The sequence below is a fragment of the Melanotaenia boesemani genome, chromosome 1 (genome assembly GCF_017639745.1).
Source record: "Melanotaenia boesemani isolate fMelBoe1 chromosome 1, fMelBoe1.pri, whole genome shotgun sequence".
NCBI classification, from domain to species: domain Eukaryota; kingdom Metazoa; phylum Chordata; class Actinopteri; order Atheriniformes; family Melanotaeniidae; genus Melanotaenia; species Melanotaenia boesemani.
In genome coordinates, this window is record NC_055682.1 from 5,249,712 (window position 1) to 5,267,815 (window position 18,104).

The 18,104-nt window shown below is 39.4% G+C and overlaps 1 protein-coding gene across 6 annotated transcripts in view; it reads left to right on the plus strand.

The window, feature by feature from the left end:
* The first annotated feature begins 7,790 nt into the window (after window positions 1-7,790).
* ppip5k1a (diphosphoinositol pentakisphosphate kinase 1a) overlaps window positions 7,791-18,104 on the plus strand; it is a 34,565-nt gene continuing 24,251 nt past the window's right edge. For 3 of the 6 annotated variants that reach the window (XM_041978980.1, XM_041979057.1, XM_041979124.1), the window contains exons 1-7: window positions 7,890-8,078; window positions 12,005-12,523; window positions 14,415-14,610; window positions 14,888-14,978; window positions 15,074-15,159; window positions 15,663-15,817; window positions 16,315-16,416. In XM_041978980.1, coding sequence (XP_041834914.1) covers window positions 12,380-12,523; window positions 14,415-14,610; window positions 14,888-14,978; window positions 15,074-15,159; window positions 15,663-15,817; window positions 16,315-16,416 — 774 coding nt within the window. In that variant the 5' untranslated portion in view covers window positions 7,890-8,078; window positions 12,005-12,379. The other 3 variants (XM_041978901.1, XM_041978855.1, XM_041978768.1) reach the window with 3 other exon arrangements.

Here is an 18,104-nt window from a genome sequence, read left to right on the forward strand (position 1 = left end):
AATTCAGAAAAATGCCAGAAACTGCAAGGGTTGGGGTGGGAGCTGTGGGGGTTATCAGGAAGCGGAGAGTGGGCAGGTCGGGATACAAAGGCAGAAATGATTGACAGACAGCAGCTCAGCGGCCACTAGATAGATGGAAAGCAAGATTCATAAAGCACCTACGCCACAGAGCGGTCTTTGAGGTGGAAGACTTTTCCCCTCTAGAATCTCCTCAGCTACACAAGAACAAGGTGGTCCTGTGCGTATCAGTCTGAGCCGTTAGCGCTGTTAGCTGGCCTGTCAGCAGCTCCAGCAGCTCTGGAAAGCTGTGGAGACTCACAGTAGGTTGCGGCAACTGTCACCAGATGAGGATCAGCAGGTAAAGAATAAAGTCCAGTGTTACATTTACACCCTTCAAAAGCACGAATCCGTCTCATTGCAGGAACATTTCATCTGAGACTCTGTGGAAGAATAGGAATCTGAAACTAGCAGATCTACACCAGATAAGTTCACATCCATTTAGATGGGTCGGTGTGCATGGTTTTCTATGCCTGCATAGGGAGGACCCACCTATTTGCATCTGGAGGGAGGAGCTGTGGGTTTTTAAAATTTTCTCGTGACGTAGAGAAGCACCAAGTACGGCTCAACATCACAACATAAAAAAAAAAGTTTTACCCTGTAGGGGGCGTTATGAGTCAGACTAACTAGAGGTGAAGAAATGTTTAGGTGGCTTTCATCACAATTAAGAAACACTGTGTTGTTTACAGCTCAAAATGCACATTTTAGGGTTCACTACCCCTTTAATGGGGAAGAATGGTGGTCTTTTGGTTAGAAAGGTGGATTTGTACTTGGAGGACCGAAGTTCGAGTCACTGGGTTGGCAATGAAGAGATCAGTGCTGCAGTTAGGGTAGGTTAATTAATACCTGGAAATTATTAATCATTATTCTGTGTTCTTTTAAAATTATTCAATTATGTATAACATTTTCTACATAGATAACATTATTTTGTCCTTCCAATTTACTGATGAATCAACTTTAAAAGTATGGTGACTATATTTTCAGACTAGGTCATATCAGAATAATTTTGTCTACATACAACAATACATTTTAGATCATTAATTAGCTTTACTGAGTCAGGTGTAAGTGAACCCCACTGGCCTGGTAACCATGGAGCTACGTAACCATCCTTTCATGAAGTGGCATTAAATGAAAGATACCTGAGAAGTTCCCTGCAGTCAGGAAGTCTGCTCACTGGAGAAACTTCTCAGAAAACCTGCTTTTCAAATTACCATGTGTTTATTTTCTTCATGAATGGCTCCAACAGAAAACAAAATCCTGACTCCTGCCGAACACAACGCTCCTCCTGTGGGACTCTAATATTTAAACATGACAAATAGAGCAAGTTCAATTTAATGTCTGATGTTTATTCAGAAATTTTCTAGGAACGGAGGCAATGTGGATTTCACAGAATCAGGGTTAAGTGGGGAAAAACATTTAGATTAAGTTTGACCCGTACCTTTCCTAGTAGATTTTTTTTTCCACAATTAGCTCTTTTTTTAAATTGAAAAAAGTCAGAAAATATTAAAGCAGTGTGAGTTCTTCTTTAGTTTTCTGTCTTCTGCTTGTTTGAAACCACAAAAAGCAAGTAACACTAAAATCAAACAAGTTGGCTTTTTGTGCAGCCACTGCCTCAGAAAAATGACCTTGAATGACTGAGTACAATCAACTGGGGTAATCTGATTTAGTAAAACTCTTTGACCCAATAGTTTGAGAGTTGCATCTGTGAGGTTGTGCGAGAAACTTAGTGGGATCAAATCTGTGGAAATTAGAATTAATGCTTCACATGATGAGTTCAAGGTTCATGTTACAGAGATTAACGGATGAACTTTGGTGAAGTGGTGATCTTTGTTAATCTACCACCACCAACCTCTATGACCACCAAACAGTTAAAACAACAAACACTTTAAAGACCAGGTACACAAAGTCTGAATAAAAATATAAACACAAAAATGGCTCCTCGTGGCCACCTGACGGCATGAACACAGAAAAACAACTCCTCTACTGAAAGCTCAGATCTGGATTTCCAAACTGTAAGTTTTATCTCGTTGTGACCAAGATTTACTGAACCGGAGGCAAAAGAAGGCCCAATTTATATTTCACGTTTGTTAAACATGGTCATAAAAAGTCTCACCTTTGTTGTCTTGCCAAAAACTTATATCCACCAGACTAAAACCACATTTAGTTTAAAAAAATAAATAATATTAATATGTTTCTCATTGTCTTTTGGGAGCAGTTTCTCACCCCAAAAAAAAAATCACAATTTTTTGTCTCTTTGCATGACTTTTGACAGGAAAAGAGAAATGTTGGTTCTTTTTCTTCTTTCTTAAGAACCAGACAAAAATGTCTCTTCATGTTAATAAACCCGCTCTCTCCTGATTGCATCAGACGCACCGCTGCAGCAGGACCAGACATGGAGGAAGAGACCTGGACTGCAGCCTCTGCATGGGGTTTCTCTGTGATCACAGCCAGGGAGCAAGAACTTTGGGGGGAAAAAAGAAAACTGATTAATACACAATAAAAAAAATTTATGGCATTAATAAATTAACGCATTAATGTGATAATAACTCCTAAGTCCTTGTTTAACACATAAAGACATAAAGACATTTCACACATCGGCAGAAATTCTGCTCTCCAAATTAAATGAAAAGACTTGAAAAAACAAAATACACTAATATGTCTGAAATATATTAAAGAAATAATAATAAAAAAAATAAACAATAAGAAATGAAAAGACGAACATACACTAAACGCAATTAACAGACTAAGAAACAAGGAATTAGAAAAGTAAAATACACTTTAAGAAATGAAACGGCTAAAACCAATGAAAAGACATTAAAGAATTAAGATACACAAAAAAAAGCCCAAGATTAAAAACAATTAAAAGACTGAAAAATACTAAAAGTAATTAAAACATTTTAAAAAGACTAAAATGTATTAAAGGGCTAAAAATATATTTAAGATAAAAAACCACACAATTCTCATGCTGTGCTAAAAAAGAGTAAGAGATTATTATAAATGTTTTGTTGATATTTATAGCTAATAAATAAATGTGTTTGGTGGTCTTATTCTTTTTGTATTTCTCTCTGTTTATATTGAACGTATACAGTGAATGTTGGGTCATGTCCTGTCCATTTCCTCAACTGAATGAACCCACGAAAGTCCCTGAAAGTCCAGCTACAGGTTTCCCAGCAGGCTAAGTTTGTCTACTTCTCTCTGTAAATCTGTGGACTTATTTATGGTGTTTCTGACAGAACACTGTTTCCCTCCTGGAACAGACGTTCTTCTCATGAGCAGGAGTGGAAAAAACCCAGCTGATAAAAGACAACATCCACCCACATCCAGCCTGCATTCACCCAACACCCTGTGGCACTCATGTTGCTGCTCAGGTCTGGAAACATGTGTCTTGTGTATGTTTATTTATATGGCTTCCAGAAACTAGAGTTCCTTTTCTTTTTTAATAAAGGGCATGTTTATATATGTTAAGATAACTTTATTCCACTGTACCTCATCTCTTTCTGGGTTTTGATGGAAATAAAACTTGTAAAAGAAAGTGAAATGTTAAGGTTAATAAGCAGGAATATTTTTCACCAAATGAAGAATATGTAATGGTCAGAATTCAGTGTTCATCATAACATTTTAGGATGCAGGTGAAGGTATTTCTCGCCTGTATCAGCACATACAAGCATTGCTGCTCTTCATAATTTTTACACCATTTTAAAAAGTTCTGATCTACTGGGATTTTCACACACAACCATCTCTAGGGTTTACAGAGATGGTCTGAAGAAGAGAAAACATCCAGTGAGCAGCAGTTGTCTGGACCAGGATGTCTTGTTGATGTCAGAGGTCAGAGGAGAATGGGCAGACTGGTTGGAGATGATTGAAAGACAACAGGAAGTCCAATCAGCACTGGTTCCAACCAAGGTCTGCAGAACAGCATCTCTGAACACACAACACGTCCAACCTTGAAGCAGATGGGCCACAGCAGCAGAAGACACACCGGGTGCCTCCTGTCAGCTAAGAACAGGAAACTGAAGCTACAATTCACACACACTCACCAACACTGGACAACAGAAGATGGGGAATTGTTGCTGGTCTGATGAGTCTCTATTTGAGCTCCACATCCAGATGCTAGGCTCAGAATTTGCTGGAAACATCATGAAAACATGGATTCATCCTGTCTTAGATCAACATTTCAGGCTGTTGCTGGTGTAATGGTGGGGGGATATTTTCTTGTCCCACTCTGGACCCCTTAGTACCAATGTGGTCTGGTTTAACCACCACAGCCTACCTGAGTATTGTTGCTGACCATGTCCATCCCTTTATGACCACAGTGTAGCATCTTCTAATGGCTACTTCCAGCAGGATAATGCACCATGTCACAAAGCTCAGATCATCTCCACCTGCTTTCAAATGTTTACAAATCCCAGAATGGTTTAGGCCCAGAATACATCTGTGATATGTTCAGAGAATATAAACCTAGCAGAGCTCTTAGGTCCAAAGACTCTGGTCAACTAGTCCAGGCCAGAGTCCAGACTAAACATGGAGAAGCAGCATTTAGCTGTTAAGCTGCAAACAAATGGAACAAACTGCCAGTGGAGATTAAACTTTCCCCAAATGTAGACATTTTTAAATCCAGGTTAAAAACATTTCTTTTCTCATGCGCCTATGCATGAAATCTGCACGGTAACTTTTTTTTAACTTATCTTGCTTTTAATCATTTTAATGTAATTTATTATTTTATTGTGATTATGTGTTGATTATGTGTTGATGCCTTTCACTATTCTAAATATCTGTAATATCTTTGTTTTATGTAAAGCACTTTGAATTGTCCTGTACATGAAATGTGCTATATAAATAAACTGCCTTGCCTTGCCTTGCCTAGAACATGACGATGAGTTCACTGGACTCCAACGGCCTCCACAGTCACCAGATCTCAGTCCAGTAGAGCAGCTTTGGGATGTGGTGGAACGGGAGATTCCCATCGTGGATGTGCATCCAAATCTGTGTGATACTGTCATGTCAATATGGAGCATAACCTCTGAGGAATGTTTCCAACACCTTGTTCAGTCTATCACACCAACAATGAAGGCAGTTTTAAAGGAAAACGTGGTCCAACCCAGTACTAGCGAGGTGCCACTCTAGTATCCACTCTATAACCAAGAGGTGAATTACTCCCCAGCTTTAATTCTAAAGCACTCTTGGATCTTTTTATGTTGTCTTCTGTTATTTTTGTTTTTGTTTTTGTTTTGTTTTTTTAATAAATGATTGAGATGATTTGCAAGAATGTTTTAAGACTCATTTTGTTCCTTATCTAGATTTAAGAGCAAGTTAACAAACAAGAACAGCTTGTTTAATGAACAGCCAGTCAGTGGTGGGAGAAGCTGCTCATTTTACTGGCAAACACTGGAAATCCATCATCATCTGATGGAGCCCAGAAGCTGAAGCAACCAGCAGCAGCCTGGAGTCAAGAATGAAAGACTGGGACTGTTTTCATAATGAGACCTCTTGTCCCGATCTGACCTGCCGCTGAAAGTCACCGAGAGTGACTTTGGCAAATGGAAGCCATATGAGGGCGGAGGGCAGCAGGGTTCTCTTACAGAGGGTCTTTGTGACAGAAGCTAGTAATGAAAGGATCATGAAAACTGTTTCATCACCTCACATGTCAGATTTTTGCAAAAAAAAAAAAAGCCTATTGATGCAATTCAAACACAAGTCCAAACTGCAGCTTATGATGAAAAAGAAATGCAGAGAGCCTCAAGTTATTTCTGTTTTCACACTGACAATATTTGTGAAGTGGGCCCACCCTTATCCTCGTGTTCAGTTTACTGACAGAGGAGCTTTGTTAGCTTCCTGCTCGCACAGCTGTTTATAAAATGCTCCTTTCATTGGCACCCTAACAGCCCTCTGAGACCGCCTCACTTGGCTTGCACGCAGGTATGTAACCGACCAGTTGGCACAGTGGTCAGACAGGCTCTGGTCTGCACAGGGTGGCTCTGCGACATGCTGACGTCAGCGTTGGCTGCACATACACCAACAGAAGCAGCAAGCAGACAGTTTGCTCTGCAGACTCTGCTGAAGGAGGGGAGGGCCACCTTGTTGAAAATGCTGAGTTAGAGAAGAAGAAGCATGTTGGTGGATTCCATAAGTGTCAGCAGTTCTCGACCAACTGTGCAAATGTTGGACGTTTTCAACAGTTCATACTTTTATAATTACCTCCCACTCATTACTGCTTTTCTACTTTGCTGTTACCTGTAATTAAGCTCACAGATGCATATACCTCCTTTTACTCTTCTGAGATCCCCTGTCAGACTTTGTTGTATTCTAAAGAGGACATCTTGGACTTTCCAGCAATAGAAATTCTCCTTTCTTTTCCCTTCAAAATAGCCACAATATCAGCCAGAACATTTAAGAGGAAAGAAAAATATTTCATGTTTTGTCTGATTACACTTAATAACACCACACTGCTACAGGAAATATAAATATGTTATTTTGTCCAAGGAGTCATGGGCGATTCAGATCAGGATTACTTTGATCTTGTTAACCAAGATGCTGATGAAGATGTGAAAGAAGATGCAACAGTGACTGATGAGAAAACAGAGACAGATACAGACAAAGACACAAGACTTTTTGAAAGGTCCTGAACTTGATGAGAACTTAGGGCAGGACACTTAGTTAAGATGGCTAGATGTTTGAAGATGGGTATGTACTGCCAACAAAAATGAGGCTCCTACAAAAAGAACCATCAGTGTGCCGACAGGGAACCACATGCATGCCAGAGATGGAGGATAAGAGCTGCAAAAACAAAGACAAACACGGGATCACTCAAATGCAGGATGTTCATTTGCATTATCCAAAAATTATAATCTCTAAACGCAAATTCATGCAAACGAATGAAGGAAAAACGACAGAGAAAAAATAGTTTTGGCTTGCCAAATATCTCCATTGTACTATAAATATTTGGATAATTAAATTACTCCAGGATTTTCACTGTGCCTCTGTGTTCGAAGCAGCCTTCACACCTACAGTATCTCACATAAGTGAGTACAGCCCTCACATTTTTGCAAATATTTTTGTATATCTTTTCTTGGGACAACCCTATAGAAATTAAACTTTGATATACAGAATATCAAAGTTTAGTTTCCATAGTTTGATATTCTGTATAACAAAGTTGAATTTATATTATGTTATCTCATGAAAAGATATACTAAAATATTTGCAAAAATGTGAGGTGTGCACTCACTTAGGCGAGACACTGTATATAGAATAAATCAATAGAATTAAAATGATAACTTCTACAATAAGATGACAAATTCCTGAGATGACATGTTCAGCCATAACAGATTAAATGGGATCAGGATTAATGTATTTAAAAGGATAGTTAACTACAGCCATCCAGAATTACATTTTAAAATCTTTCTTCTGTATATCAAAGCAGATTGATTTCATTACCACATTTTGTGTAAAGTGCTTTCTAAAGATTAGTCAGGGTTCTAAAAAGTTTGTTATTTCCATTTTGATGCAGATAAAAGTAAAATAAATCAAATAGTTGAAACATCTCTGTTGACCACTCTCCACTTCCACCGCTAGAGGTCTCTGCCATTCTTTCTCTCCTCAGGACCGTAGTTGATCCTTTTTCTGGTTTTCTCGGCGCTTATTGGCTCATTGGGTTGTCATGTCACGCCTCTGCTGAGAGATTCTCTTCTACTATTGGTTGATTTGGACGTCGATCATCTGTGTGTCAAACTGAAAAAGAAAAAAATTGGTTTTGTGCAAACTGTCAAGAGTGAAGGAAGCGAGTCGAAGGCAACTGCAAAAATCCTTTAGCCACATCGTGAGTTCGTGAATTTATTTTTGTCATTGGTAACCACTGACAGGCATGCAGTGCAAAAACGTTAGTTTTGGCAATAGCGTAATTATTGCGTATTTGCTTCAAATGCACACAAAATGGCCTCGAAAGGCTTGTTTACGTTGCCAAACCGCCGGCTAGCTAGCTGGATGCTAACCTGAGCTAACAAGGGCTAAATATGACATTACAAAATGTAAGGAAGCTGTTGACAGTTTCTTAGGTGCATGGTAGTGTTCTGAAATTGAGCTTATCGTGTAGGATCTTCTTATCTGTATCTATGACCATTGAATGGTTTTGATTTTTATTTAGGTTTTAGTACATCAACGGACTTGTGCAAACTGTTATAAATGAAATTGCTCCCGTTCTGCAAGAAACGGAGTTGCAAGTTTTAGAAACCGGTGAATGTGGAGCATCCTGTTTTTTCATATATATGTCATGGTATCCTAATGTCTTAAAGGTAAAGCTGTCTGGCCCCTTTGGGGCTGTGAGAAGTTAATAAACATTCGTGAAAATGTACAATCCATCAATAATACAAGTTTCCCATTTTGAAAGTTGATATCCCAGTTTTTATTTGTCCTATAGACTATTTCAAATAAAAACAAAGTAATAATTCCTTTTTAAATAGTCAGGATATTATATTGTTATAATTTCCTATAACTCAAAGTCACACCTTAAAATGTTTTGTTTTGCCCCAAAGATATTAAGTTTACAGCAGTCCTTTGCAGAAGCTTACATCTTGTACGTGCCCATATTTCATGATGAGGAAAAGGAAAATTAAGCTTCACCTTGAATAAATTACTAGTTATTTTTGTTTTGCCGTATACAGAGATGTCCATATTGTCAGCTTCTCTGAAAACTGTAATTTACATTATTATTAGACCAAAAAGTTCTTCAACATTAAAAAGCATTAGCAGCAGTACCATTCAATATTATAAAGCCATATTCATTTATTTAACAGTATTTGTTTTCTTGAATTGTGCAAACCTTTATAAATAGTCTGGACATAGTTTGCAAAGAACAGCTTTTCATGCTGTTTTTAATATGCCTCCTATTTAATTTGTGATTCTTAAACCTATTTGGTATGAGACTTCATTAAGAAGGAAATTGAATATGCAAATCACTGCTATGGTTCAACTCAAACGTCCGTCAGTCCTGGTTATCTGGTTCAAGGCCGGGTTAAAAGGTTTATGAGGTCAGATTGTGAAAGAAAATTAAATTTAATTGAGACAAATCTTTAACACTGGTTACATATTTACCATATAAATAAAATATAGTCTCATGCACATTCCTTTCCTGAACTCTTGCTCCTGAGGATCAGAGTTAGCAGTGCAAGTTGTTTATTTGTTGTCGTGTGAATGTTAAAAAAAAGGTCATCTTCCCACTCCAGCTGTCTTAGCCCTAGAGCTGTAATGGTTATTTGATTTGTCTACTTGTTTAAAGAACAAAGAAACAAAATATTAATCTGTTTTGATAATTAGTTGTTAGACACCTAGTCTATTTTGGGGGTTGTAAGTTATATAAGACATTAGAAAGTTTAATTTGGGTGCTTTTTTCTCTTTTTTTCTGACTTAAGACAAAATAAATTTTTCAGGTAAAGTTATATTTTAAATTGTGATGAAAACCTCAATCCAGTGATATTGTTTCAAAGACTAAGTTTTTTAAAAAATGAAAAAATACTGTCTGTTAAGCTCTTTAAAAGGCTTTCACTCAAGAAGAGCTCTGCTCTGCATTAAACTGTGGAATGTTAGCTGCACCCCGGCCACCTAAATCCCCAAAGTCCAATTCAAAAATAGAGGACATGACCTCAGTGTCCTCAGATGGAGTTCAGGCCCTGTTGCTGGGCTGAGTGAGCAGGTGTAATAGAGGAGATTAACTGTTATAATCAAGCTCTGAAACACTAATCCACTGAGCTATGGAATGTGTTTATTTTAGATCAACTCAACATCACAACGGGAATAAGAATGAATTTCAGAGCAGTATGTGTGTAGCAGGCTGCTGTTAAATGACGTATGTAATCGTCACAGACCACAGTTAACCCTTTCTTTACTTCTTTTTCTTTCTAAGGCCTTGTATGTAATACACACAGTCAAGATGGAGAGGTTACATTCATATTAATAAATTGCTAAAAATTAGCTTTGGCAATGTCTTTATTTAATGTTTATGTACAATAACTGTAGGAGATTTATCTCATCACCCTAGGTGTTCAGAGTCAATCATAAAGGGCCGCTGTCCTGCAGGGTTTGGATGTTTCCTGCTGCAGCACACCTGAATCAGATTGATGGGTCAACATGCTTGGGTAGACCTTAACCGGCTGTTGAGGAGAGCTATTTAATTTGAATCATATGTGTTGGATCAGGGAGACATCTAAAACCTGCAGGACTGCGATCCTCGAGGACCAGACCTGGAGACCGCTAGTATCGGGCCTTCTTTTAAGTCATGAAACCTGAGGTCCTCTGGTACTGGCCTTTTAGTTGTTCCAGTGGGAGGCCTCTTTCCGTTGTTACGGCCTTCATCTGTGGAAGTCTGCCAGAGGGCCTCAGGGCTGCAAACGATGTTTTTAAAAAGAGGCTTAAGACCTACCTTTTTAGCTTAGCTTTTAACTACATTTTATTTGAAATTAATTTATTTTACATAATTTTATTTCACGTTATTTTATTTTAATTTTACTCAACTTTATTACTTCTTATTTATTTATTCAGTCTTAGCTGTTCTTATTGTTTCTTAAAATTATTTAATTTTAATTCATTTTAATTTTAACTCCAGTGTTTTCCTCATGGGGATCGTCGATGCTGGGGGTTTTGCCTGCTCGGTCTGGGGGCTGCTGCCGTGGTGATTGCACCTATCGGTGGGTGGGGCCCTGCACTGCAGCCTTTCGGCTGTGGTGTGGGCCCCTGTCTGTCCTGATGGGGGTGGTTGCTGCTGTTGGACATGGGTGGAATGGCCCCTGGTGTGGATGGATTCCCATGACACTGATATTGTTTCCTCACAGCAGCACCAGGCCAGATGTTTATCACTTTTAGTATTTTATAATAACATTCAGTTTGAGACAGAAATAAAAGAATCATGTTTGTATAAAATGGGGAGGGGGGGGTGCTTGGTGTGTGTGTGCGTGCATGCGGCTGTGTGAGAAATATTTTGGTGAGTGTTTCTATCATTATGTATTCCCACTTTTTGTTTTTAATATGCATAAATGTTTTTAATCATGTAAAGCACTTTGTGTTGCCTGTGGCATGAAAGGAGCTTTATAAAAATAGGTTTGATATGGTAAGTTTGATATCTTTCTGTATCACTCACAGCAACACTACCAGAAAATAGCCCATTTTTTCTTAAGAGATATGTTCAATTAAAGGTGCTGCACAATTTCTTATTTTGATAATTTCTTCTGTTATTAAAAGTGTTTTATTCATGCAAATTCATAAAATGTTTCATAAGGGTGCTCAGTTTTCAGGTCACAGATGTTTGAGGAAAAAAAATCCTCTGGGGTGGAATTGGCCTTTTTTGGAACACATATTTGCGTTCCATGACTCTGAAATCTCTGTGGGTTTGGACAGTTGTGTTTGTTTATTGTCTCAGCTGAGCTCTCGCTAGGTTGCTTGCTCTAATAACAATGTTTTCTACTGCAAATAGTCACCCCAGACCACGGTGAAGTGGATTGTTGGCTCAGATGAATGTGTGAGAGGTTAGTGATCAGTTGTGGTTTGTCTACAGTGTGACGTGCTTTGTTTCTGTGACTGGCTGATGTTAAGTGGTGGTGGGAATGCAGATCAAAGCTGATGCTGCACCAGACTTCAGTTTGTAGTAGGAGTTATCTGGATGTAGTTGTTGGTCAAAACAAAGGGTAATATTTGCATTATGATCTTTTTGTTTTTGGTTGCTTTATAAAAATAGAATTCTTTAAAGTTACTTTAATAATTCTATCTGATCCTTCCTAATAGTTCACATAAAGAAAAATAACCTGGGAGTAGCAAGTGTATGAGATTGAAAAGATGGCACAAAAGCTAAATGAAAACAGGAAATGCAGAGTAACGTTTCTCAAGAACTGACAATGATTTTAATGACAAAACAAATACAACATTTTGCATGCAGAGATAATGGTTCTTCTATTTTGTGTTCTTCTAGGACTCTTAATCCTGCATACAAATGGAGGAAAGGACTGTCATCAGATAACTGAAGCTTAATTTTTTATTGCTGATGACCCAAGCACATCACATAAGATGTGAATTTGCTGAATGAAGAAGAAGAAAGTAGACAAACATCATTACAGCGGACTGACCAGCAGAGCAGTTTCCCTCATATAGTTTTACATGTAAGCGTCTCGCCCAGTTTCATCTCGCTGCTCTGCTTTTGGCGCCTTCTGCCAGCTCTGCTGCGCAGCTGAAGTGGAGTGGACTCCCTCTCCCCAGGCCTCACGTCCTCCCATCGGCGGCCCGCTCCGGCGGTGTGTTGGTGTACGATGGCGCGGTGGGACACTAACGGCTGCCGTGGGGGATTGTGATGTCAGAGCCCAACAGCCCGGGTGAGAGCCGGCGTGGCGCTCCCAGATTCTTCGTGGGCTGCGAGGACGATGAGAGCGAGGTCGTGGAAGGTAGCATAAGGACAGACATGGAGCTGTATGAGGACGATGAAGACACAGACTCGGTGAGAGACTCTTTCTTTAGTGTGTGCTTTTTGCTTTTGTTTTGTTTTGTTTTTGTTTTTTTTAGATGCCCTACACTAATTAGAAATTTTATTCTTTCATGAGAAATTTAGCAGAAAGGAGTTGCTGTAAATCCCCAAACAAAGTAATTTGTCTAGTTGTGAGGTATAAATAATGTTAGTGGTGAATTATCTGGATAGGAGCAACAGGAACAGACCAGACTTGAGGTTTACAATCAGTCCTGTTTATTAATGATAACAGAAACAACTTGAAGAGGCTGTAAATTCTTATAGATTAATGAGAGCTTTTTACTTATTTTTCTGAAGGAATAGGAAGTTTTTTTAAGTTGCTAATATGTGTAGACATTTTTACTTAAGAAATCTGTTATATTTTGAGTGCGTATGCAGTGCACATCATTTAATCTTATCACCTGTTATAAAAGAATAATAACACAGGACAGTGGTGTTTATTTTTTAGTTTTTCGGTTTACTGAACTGTTGCTCAGAGTTCAGACCCTATTGTTCAGGCCGAAGGTGAAAAATGAATAGACCTAAAGTTGAAGTCTCATTTTAAGTAAGTCCAGCTGTTCTCTGATTAACTCCTCTTTTACACCGGGTGTGCGTGTGCCAAGTTACGGCTGCGCCGCGGCCTCCGCTGCTATTCGCAGCTAATTTAGTCAATGGTTTGGTTTCCACCGGGCGCACTGCAGTGTTTATTGGAAGCGTTCCTAAAGCGCTCTCCTTTAAATTTACGCGCCGAGTCTATTTTTGACGGACGACACGCCCAGAATGCGTCACTTACACAGTTCAGATAGGGGCTGACAGGAAATCAGACACGGGAGCAGTGTAAAAGCTTCCGATATTTTTCAAAAAAAAAGCTCACATGCAAATTTGCGCTGCTGAACAATGTAAGCATTACGTGTTTAACCGGTCAGGGTTTTTTTTTTTTTTTTTTTTTTTTTTTTTGTCATCATAGACGACAAGATGTTTATCCTGGAAGTTAATCACAAGATTCTCCACTCCTGTGATTTTGTGATCTTACGGGTCCTGCTAGGTGGACTGCACTCGCGGGCGCACCACACCTGAGACCCTCCCAGCTTAGATTGCCTCGCAACTGAGGTCGGAACAAAACCGTGGTGAAGCGTAACTTGGCGCACACGCACCCGGTGTAAAGGAGTGGTAAGAGTCTACCACATTTTCCTCCACACTCTTTGTTAAAAGGCATTATGTATGACAGTAAGCCAGGGCGGGATTAGCAGGCAGCACGTTTGAGTCTGGTCGTGGAGCAGAGGTGAACATCTCCTGCCCTGGAGCTGGGACTGTGCGAGGGCCAAAGCTGTTGAACACTTATGAAAGGGGGAGGGGCCTGAGTCAGCACCGCTACTCATTGAATAGAGTAAACGTTGCGTTCTTTCACATCAGTGAAGCTCTGTTTTTGCGTCGTTATCGGTGTACCAGAAACCGCGTGCTGACAAACGTTTCGCATTGTTTGGAATGCAAACTGCGTTAATTTATTTAGATCGCTAATTCTTTTGTAATTATTTAATCATAATTAAGTCCCACCTCTAGTGCAAGCATGAATTAAAGTTAACATTTATTGTCAAGGACGAAACAGGTGAGGATAGAAATTTTTACATTTCTGTTTCATTGAAATTTAGTAATGCACAGTAACAGACAAAGTTTTTTACGCTAGGAATACATTTTCTGAGGTCTTTAGATGTCCTTAGACACCAAGAACATGTATATGAATCTTATTATTGTAGAGCATTTTCTTTGGGAATGTCTTTTTAGGTGTTTTTTTTTGTTTTGTTTTGTTTTTTTGTTTTTTTTCTAAAATTATAGCTAGGCCTTAACAAGTTAAAAGTTTGCTGTTCTTGTTTTCTCTCATGTAAAGCCCCCAGAGCAACAGATCGTGGTGGGGATCTGTTGCATGATGAAGAAGTCCAAGTCCAAGCCAATGACCCAGATCCTGGAGAGGCTGTGCAGGTTTGAGTACATCACCGTGGTAATCTTCCCTGAGGACGTTATCCTCAATGAGCCTGTGGACAAATGGCCTCTGTGTGACTGCCTTATCTCCTTCCACTCCAAGGGTACATACACATTTACACGAGCCAAATGTCAAAACACGCTTTGCACTTCTTTGTGTGTCATATAGGAATTATGTCTCTAAAGAAAGTATTTTCTAAAGCAATAACAGAACTATGTTGCAGTGCTGAGTCAGTGTTTCTGAGCATACCGGCATGATTCATGTGTTTGTTTCCTCTAAAAATGTCAGACTAGCAATAAGTTTGAGCGGACATGTTTCCTTTTTGTTTACAGTTTACCAGCTTTGATTTGTTTGTCTCTTTTGCATGTGCAAAACTCCAGGATTCCCGCTGGATAAGGCAGTGAGCTATGCCAAACTGAGAAACCCTCTGCTAATAAATGACCTGAACATGCAGTACTACATACAGGACAGGTCTGTCCATTCAATTAAAAGAAGAAATGAATTCATGCAGAGATACATTTGAGAATGTAGCAATTTGTTCATGGCACTTTATTTATTTTTAACAGGAGAGAGGTGTATCGCATCCTGCAGGAGGAAGGGATTGATCTCCCACGTTATACTGTGCTGAACCGTGACCCAGATAAACCAGATGGTTCGTCTGCTGCCAGCAAGCTTTTTATATTCAGAAATATTTTTATCACACTGCTTATTTAAAAAAAGATTTAATTCATCCTTAAATGTTTTATTTCTTTTGTAAAAAGTTGAGTTAAAGACCTTAAAAGTTTTACGCTGGAGCATCCTGTCAGCTTTTATTTAAGAGGGCTTCAGTTTTATTTGAGCTCTCGGATAAATTTAGTATCTAACACACCGCAGTCCCAAGTGTCCCACACTTACGTGCTGTGATATGATGGTTCTGGCATTCAATCCTTGTTTTTACAGAGTGACACAGACCCTGGAGAGATGAGCTATCAGATATTTTACATGTCTGACAGAAGTGACGTCTTTAAAATCAGTGTCACATGTTTCAGAGTGCAGAGCTGCTTCACAGGGCTCAAGTGTAAACACTGTGGGTCAAACATCATCTGTGTATATTATTGAGAGAAAAAAAAGGGCTGCCTGGTGAACGGCAACATTTGTTCTGTTCGTGTTTCTTAGAGTGTAACCTGGTGGAAGGAGAGGACCACGTGGAGGTGAACGGAGAAATATTCCAGAAACCTTTTGTTGAGAAGCCTGTCTGTGCTGAGGACCACAACGTCTACATCTACTACCCCACCTCTGCAGGTGGTGGCAGCCAGCGACTCTTCAGAAAGGTCCTTTATATCTTTTTTTTTTTTTTTCCCCAGTTGTGGCTTCATACTTCAGGTAGTAGATGGGAGGAAACAAACAACACAAACATTTCCAAATCCCCCCGCCCCTTGGAGCCATCCAAGTGCTCGTGTGTGTCCTCAGTAACAACTCTCATGTTACATTTGGGAAGTGCTACAGGTGCAGGGCTAGCCTTGACTTTCTGAATGCTCACTTTGCTTTCATGTGTTTGGTAATAACCTCAGCCGTTGATCAAGTGAGCAGACTAGTGCGCACCGAGCATTAACCTTCACCTTTATGAGCTTCTCCCATAAATGCTACGAGGCCGTTGCTGTCAAACAGAAAAGTGTGTTATCATAAATCAGGGACTCTACTGTCAAACGTGGACCTGCAGGCTTTCATTCAGACTCTGATGGATGTTGTAGAGAGTGTACTGTTGTTTTATTGGCCCAGTTCAGCCTGTGCTAGACAGAAGGATCAACTCAACCCTCCGTTTATGTAGATTGGGAGCCGAAGCAGCGTCTACTCACCGGAGAGCAGCGTGAGGAAGACGGGCTCCTACATCTATGAAGAGTTCATGCCAACAGATGGCACTGATGTTAAGGTAGAGTATGCACTTAGCATTGTTTATAAACTGTATTGTTTATTAACTATAAGTATTGCTGCACCATGCCAGATCTCTGGCATACAGAGTTGCAGACTTTAAAAAAAGAGATAATTTAAGAAATTCATGCGTGCGCTAACGTGGGGGATCGATACATTGTGTTAATCTACCAGTGGTGTAAGACAGGGGTGTCCAATGTCGGTCCTTCAGGGCTGCTGTCCTGCAGGTTTTCAAGGTTTTCAACTTGATGCCACATATTTTGTGACACACACTGTCTGCTAGAGGTAGTGTGCTCACATGTGTGTATGTGCGCATTCCGGCAGAAAAGAATCGTATAGTAAATAAAGTATAATAAAGTTCTTTAAAGTTGAATGACACTCCGTCATTTAAACAAGATGATTAACATGAGGTTGTTTAGTTTTTAAAAACTGATGCTGAAGAAATGTTCAGACATCAGCCTGACATTGCAGAAGTTGCTACGAAACGCAGTGGCCTGTAAATACGGTATGTTTTGGACTATTAGTCACTTCGGAGTATAAATTGCATCAGTCATAAATTTGTCATAAAGAGGAAAAATAAATAAATATTAAAAAAAAAAAAAAAAAAAAAAGTCGCACTGGACTATAACTCGCATTTATTTCTAAATCTATTTCACAAAATTCAAGACCAAGAACAAACATTTAATGTGGAAAGGCGAGTAATTCAACTACAACAACAGGCTGAATATGTGTCCGGTATGTTAACATAACACCAGGTTTTCCTCCTCCTTTAACCTGTGATAGTCTCCTTATTACACTTAATGATCAGCTGATTGAGGTGATGAGAAAGTACGAAAGTGTTTAGATCACATTTGGCATTTAATGACGCCGACACCGCTGCATGCACAACCCCGCCCTGCTCCGACGGAGTTTCACATTAAATATGAAATAACCGGGTCAGTCGTTCATTGCACATAAAGACACAGACATCCCGCCCGCAGTTATTCCCACCCCATCGCGGACCAAGCTTCTCCTGGAGTATGAATTAACTGAACCAAAGCAAACTTTTTTTAAACAGCCTTGAGAACAAGAACAAAGTTCTTGCTTCTCGTGGCGTATGTGACCAGCTTTACTCCGCTTTGTTGCCTCTTTGCCGTCACTCTCAAGCGAGCTGCAGTAGAACTGCACAGGAAGTTGAAACTCCAGTGCTTGTTTTTCAAAATTAAATAATTTGCATTTCTATTCATACAGTAGAATTTACATTTGTAACATCTGGGGAAAAAAATATAATTCTAAAGGCATGGCGACTTTTATTTTGCCATGACGGTGCACCACGATCATTTATTTAGTTTCAAAATAGTATAAAGAACATACTTGAGAGGCTGAACAAGCCAGCGACTCCAACAAGCAAGTTACCAGTAAGCAAGTTCACCAAGCTCCCAGTCTCATTCCACATCCCTGAATCCATTGAATTCTTCATCCTCGGTGTCGCTTCTGAACAACTCCGCCAACTGCTGCTGGATTACAGTTTTTAACTGCGTATTTTACTACCTGCAGTTTGTAATCTGCAGAATAGGATTTTGGGGGGCATTTTATTTATGTTCAGTCTTTCTCAGTTGTCTTTAAGTTAATGTTTTAGTTAATTTCTTCAGTGGTACAGGAGCAGCAAATACTGTGGTTATCACAAGTCTAGAGCGCCCTCTCGCTGCT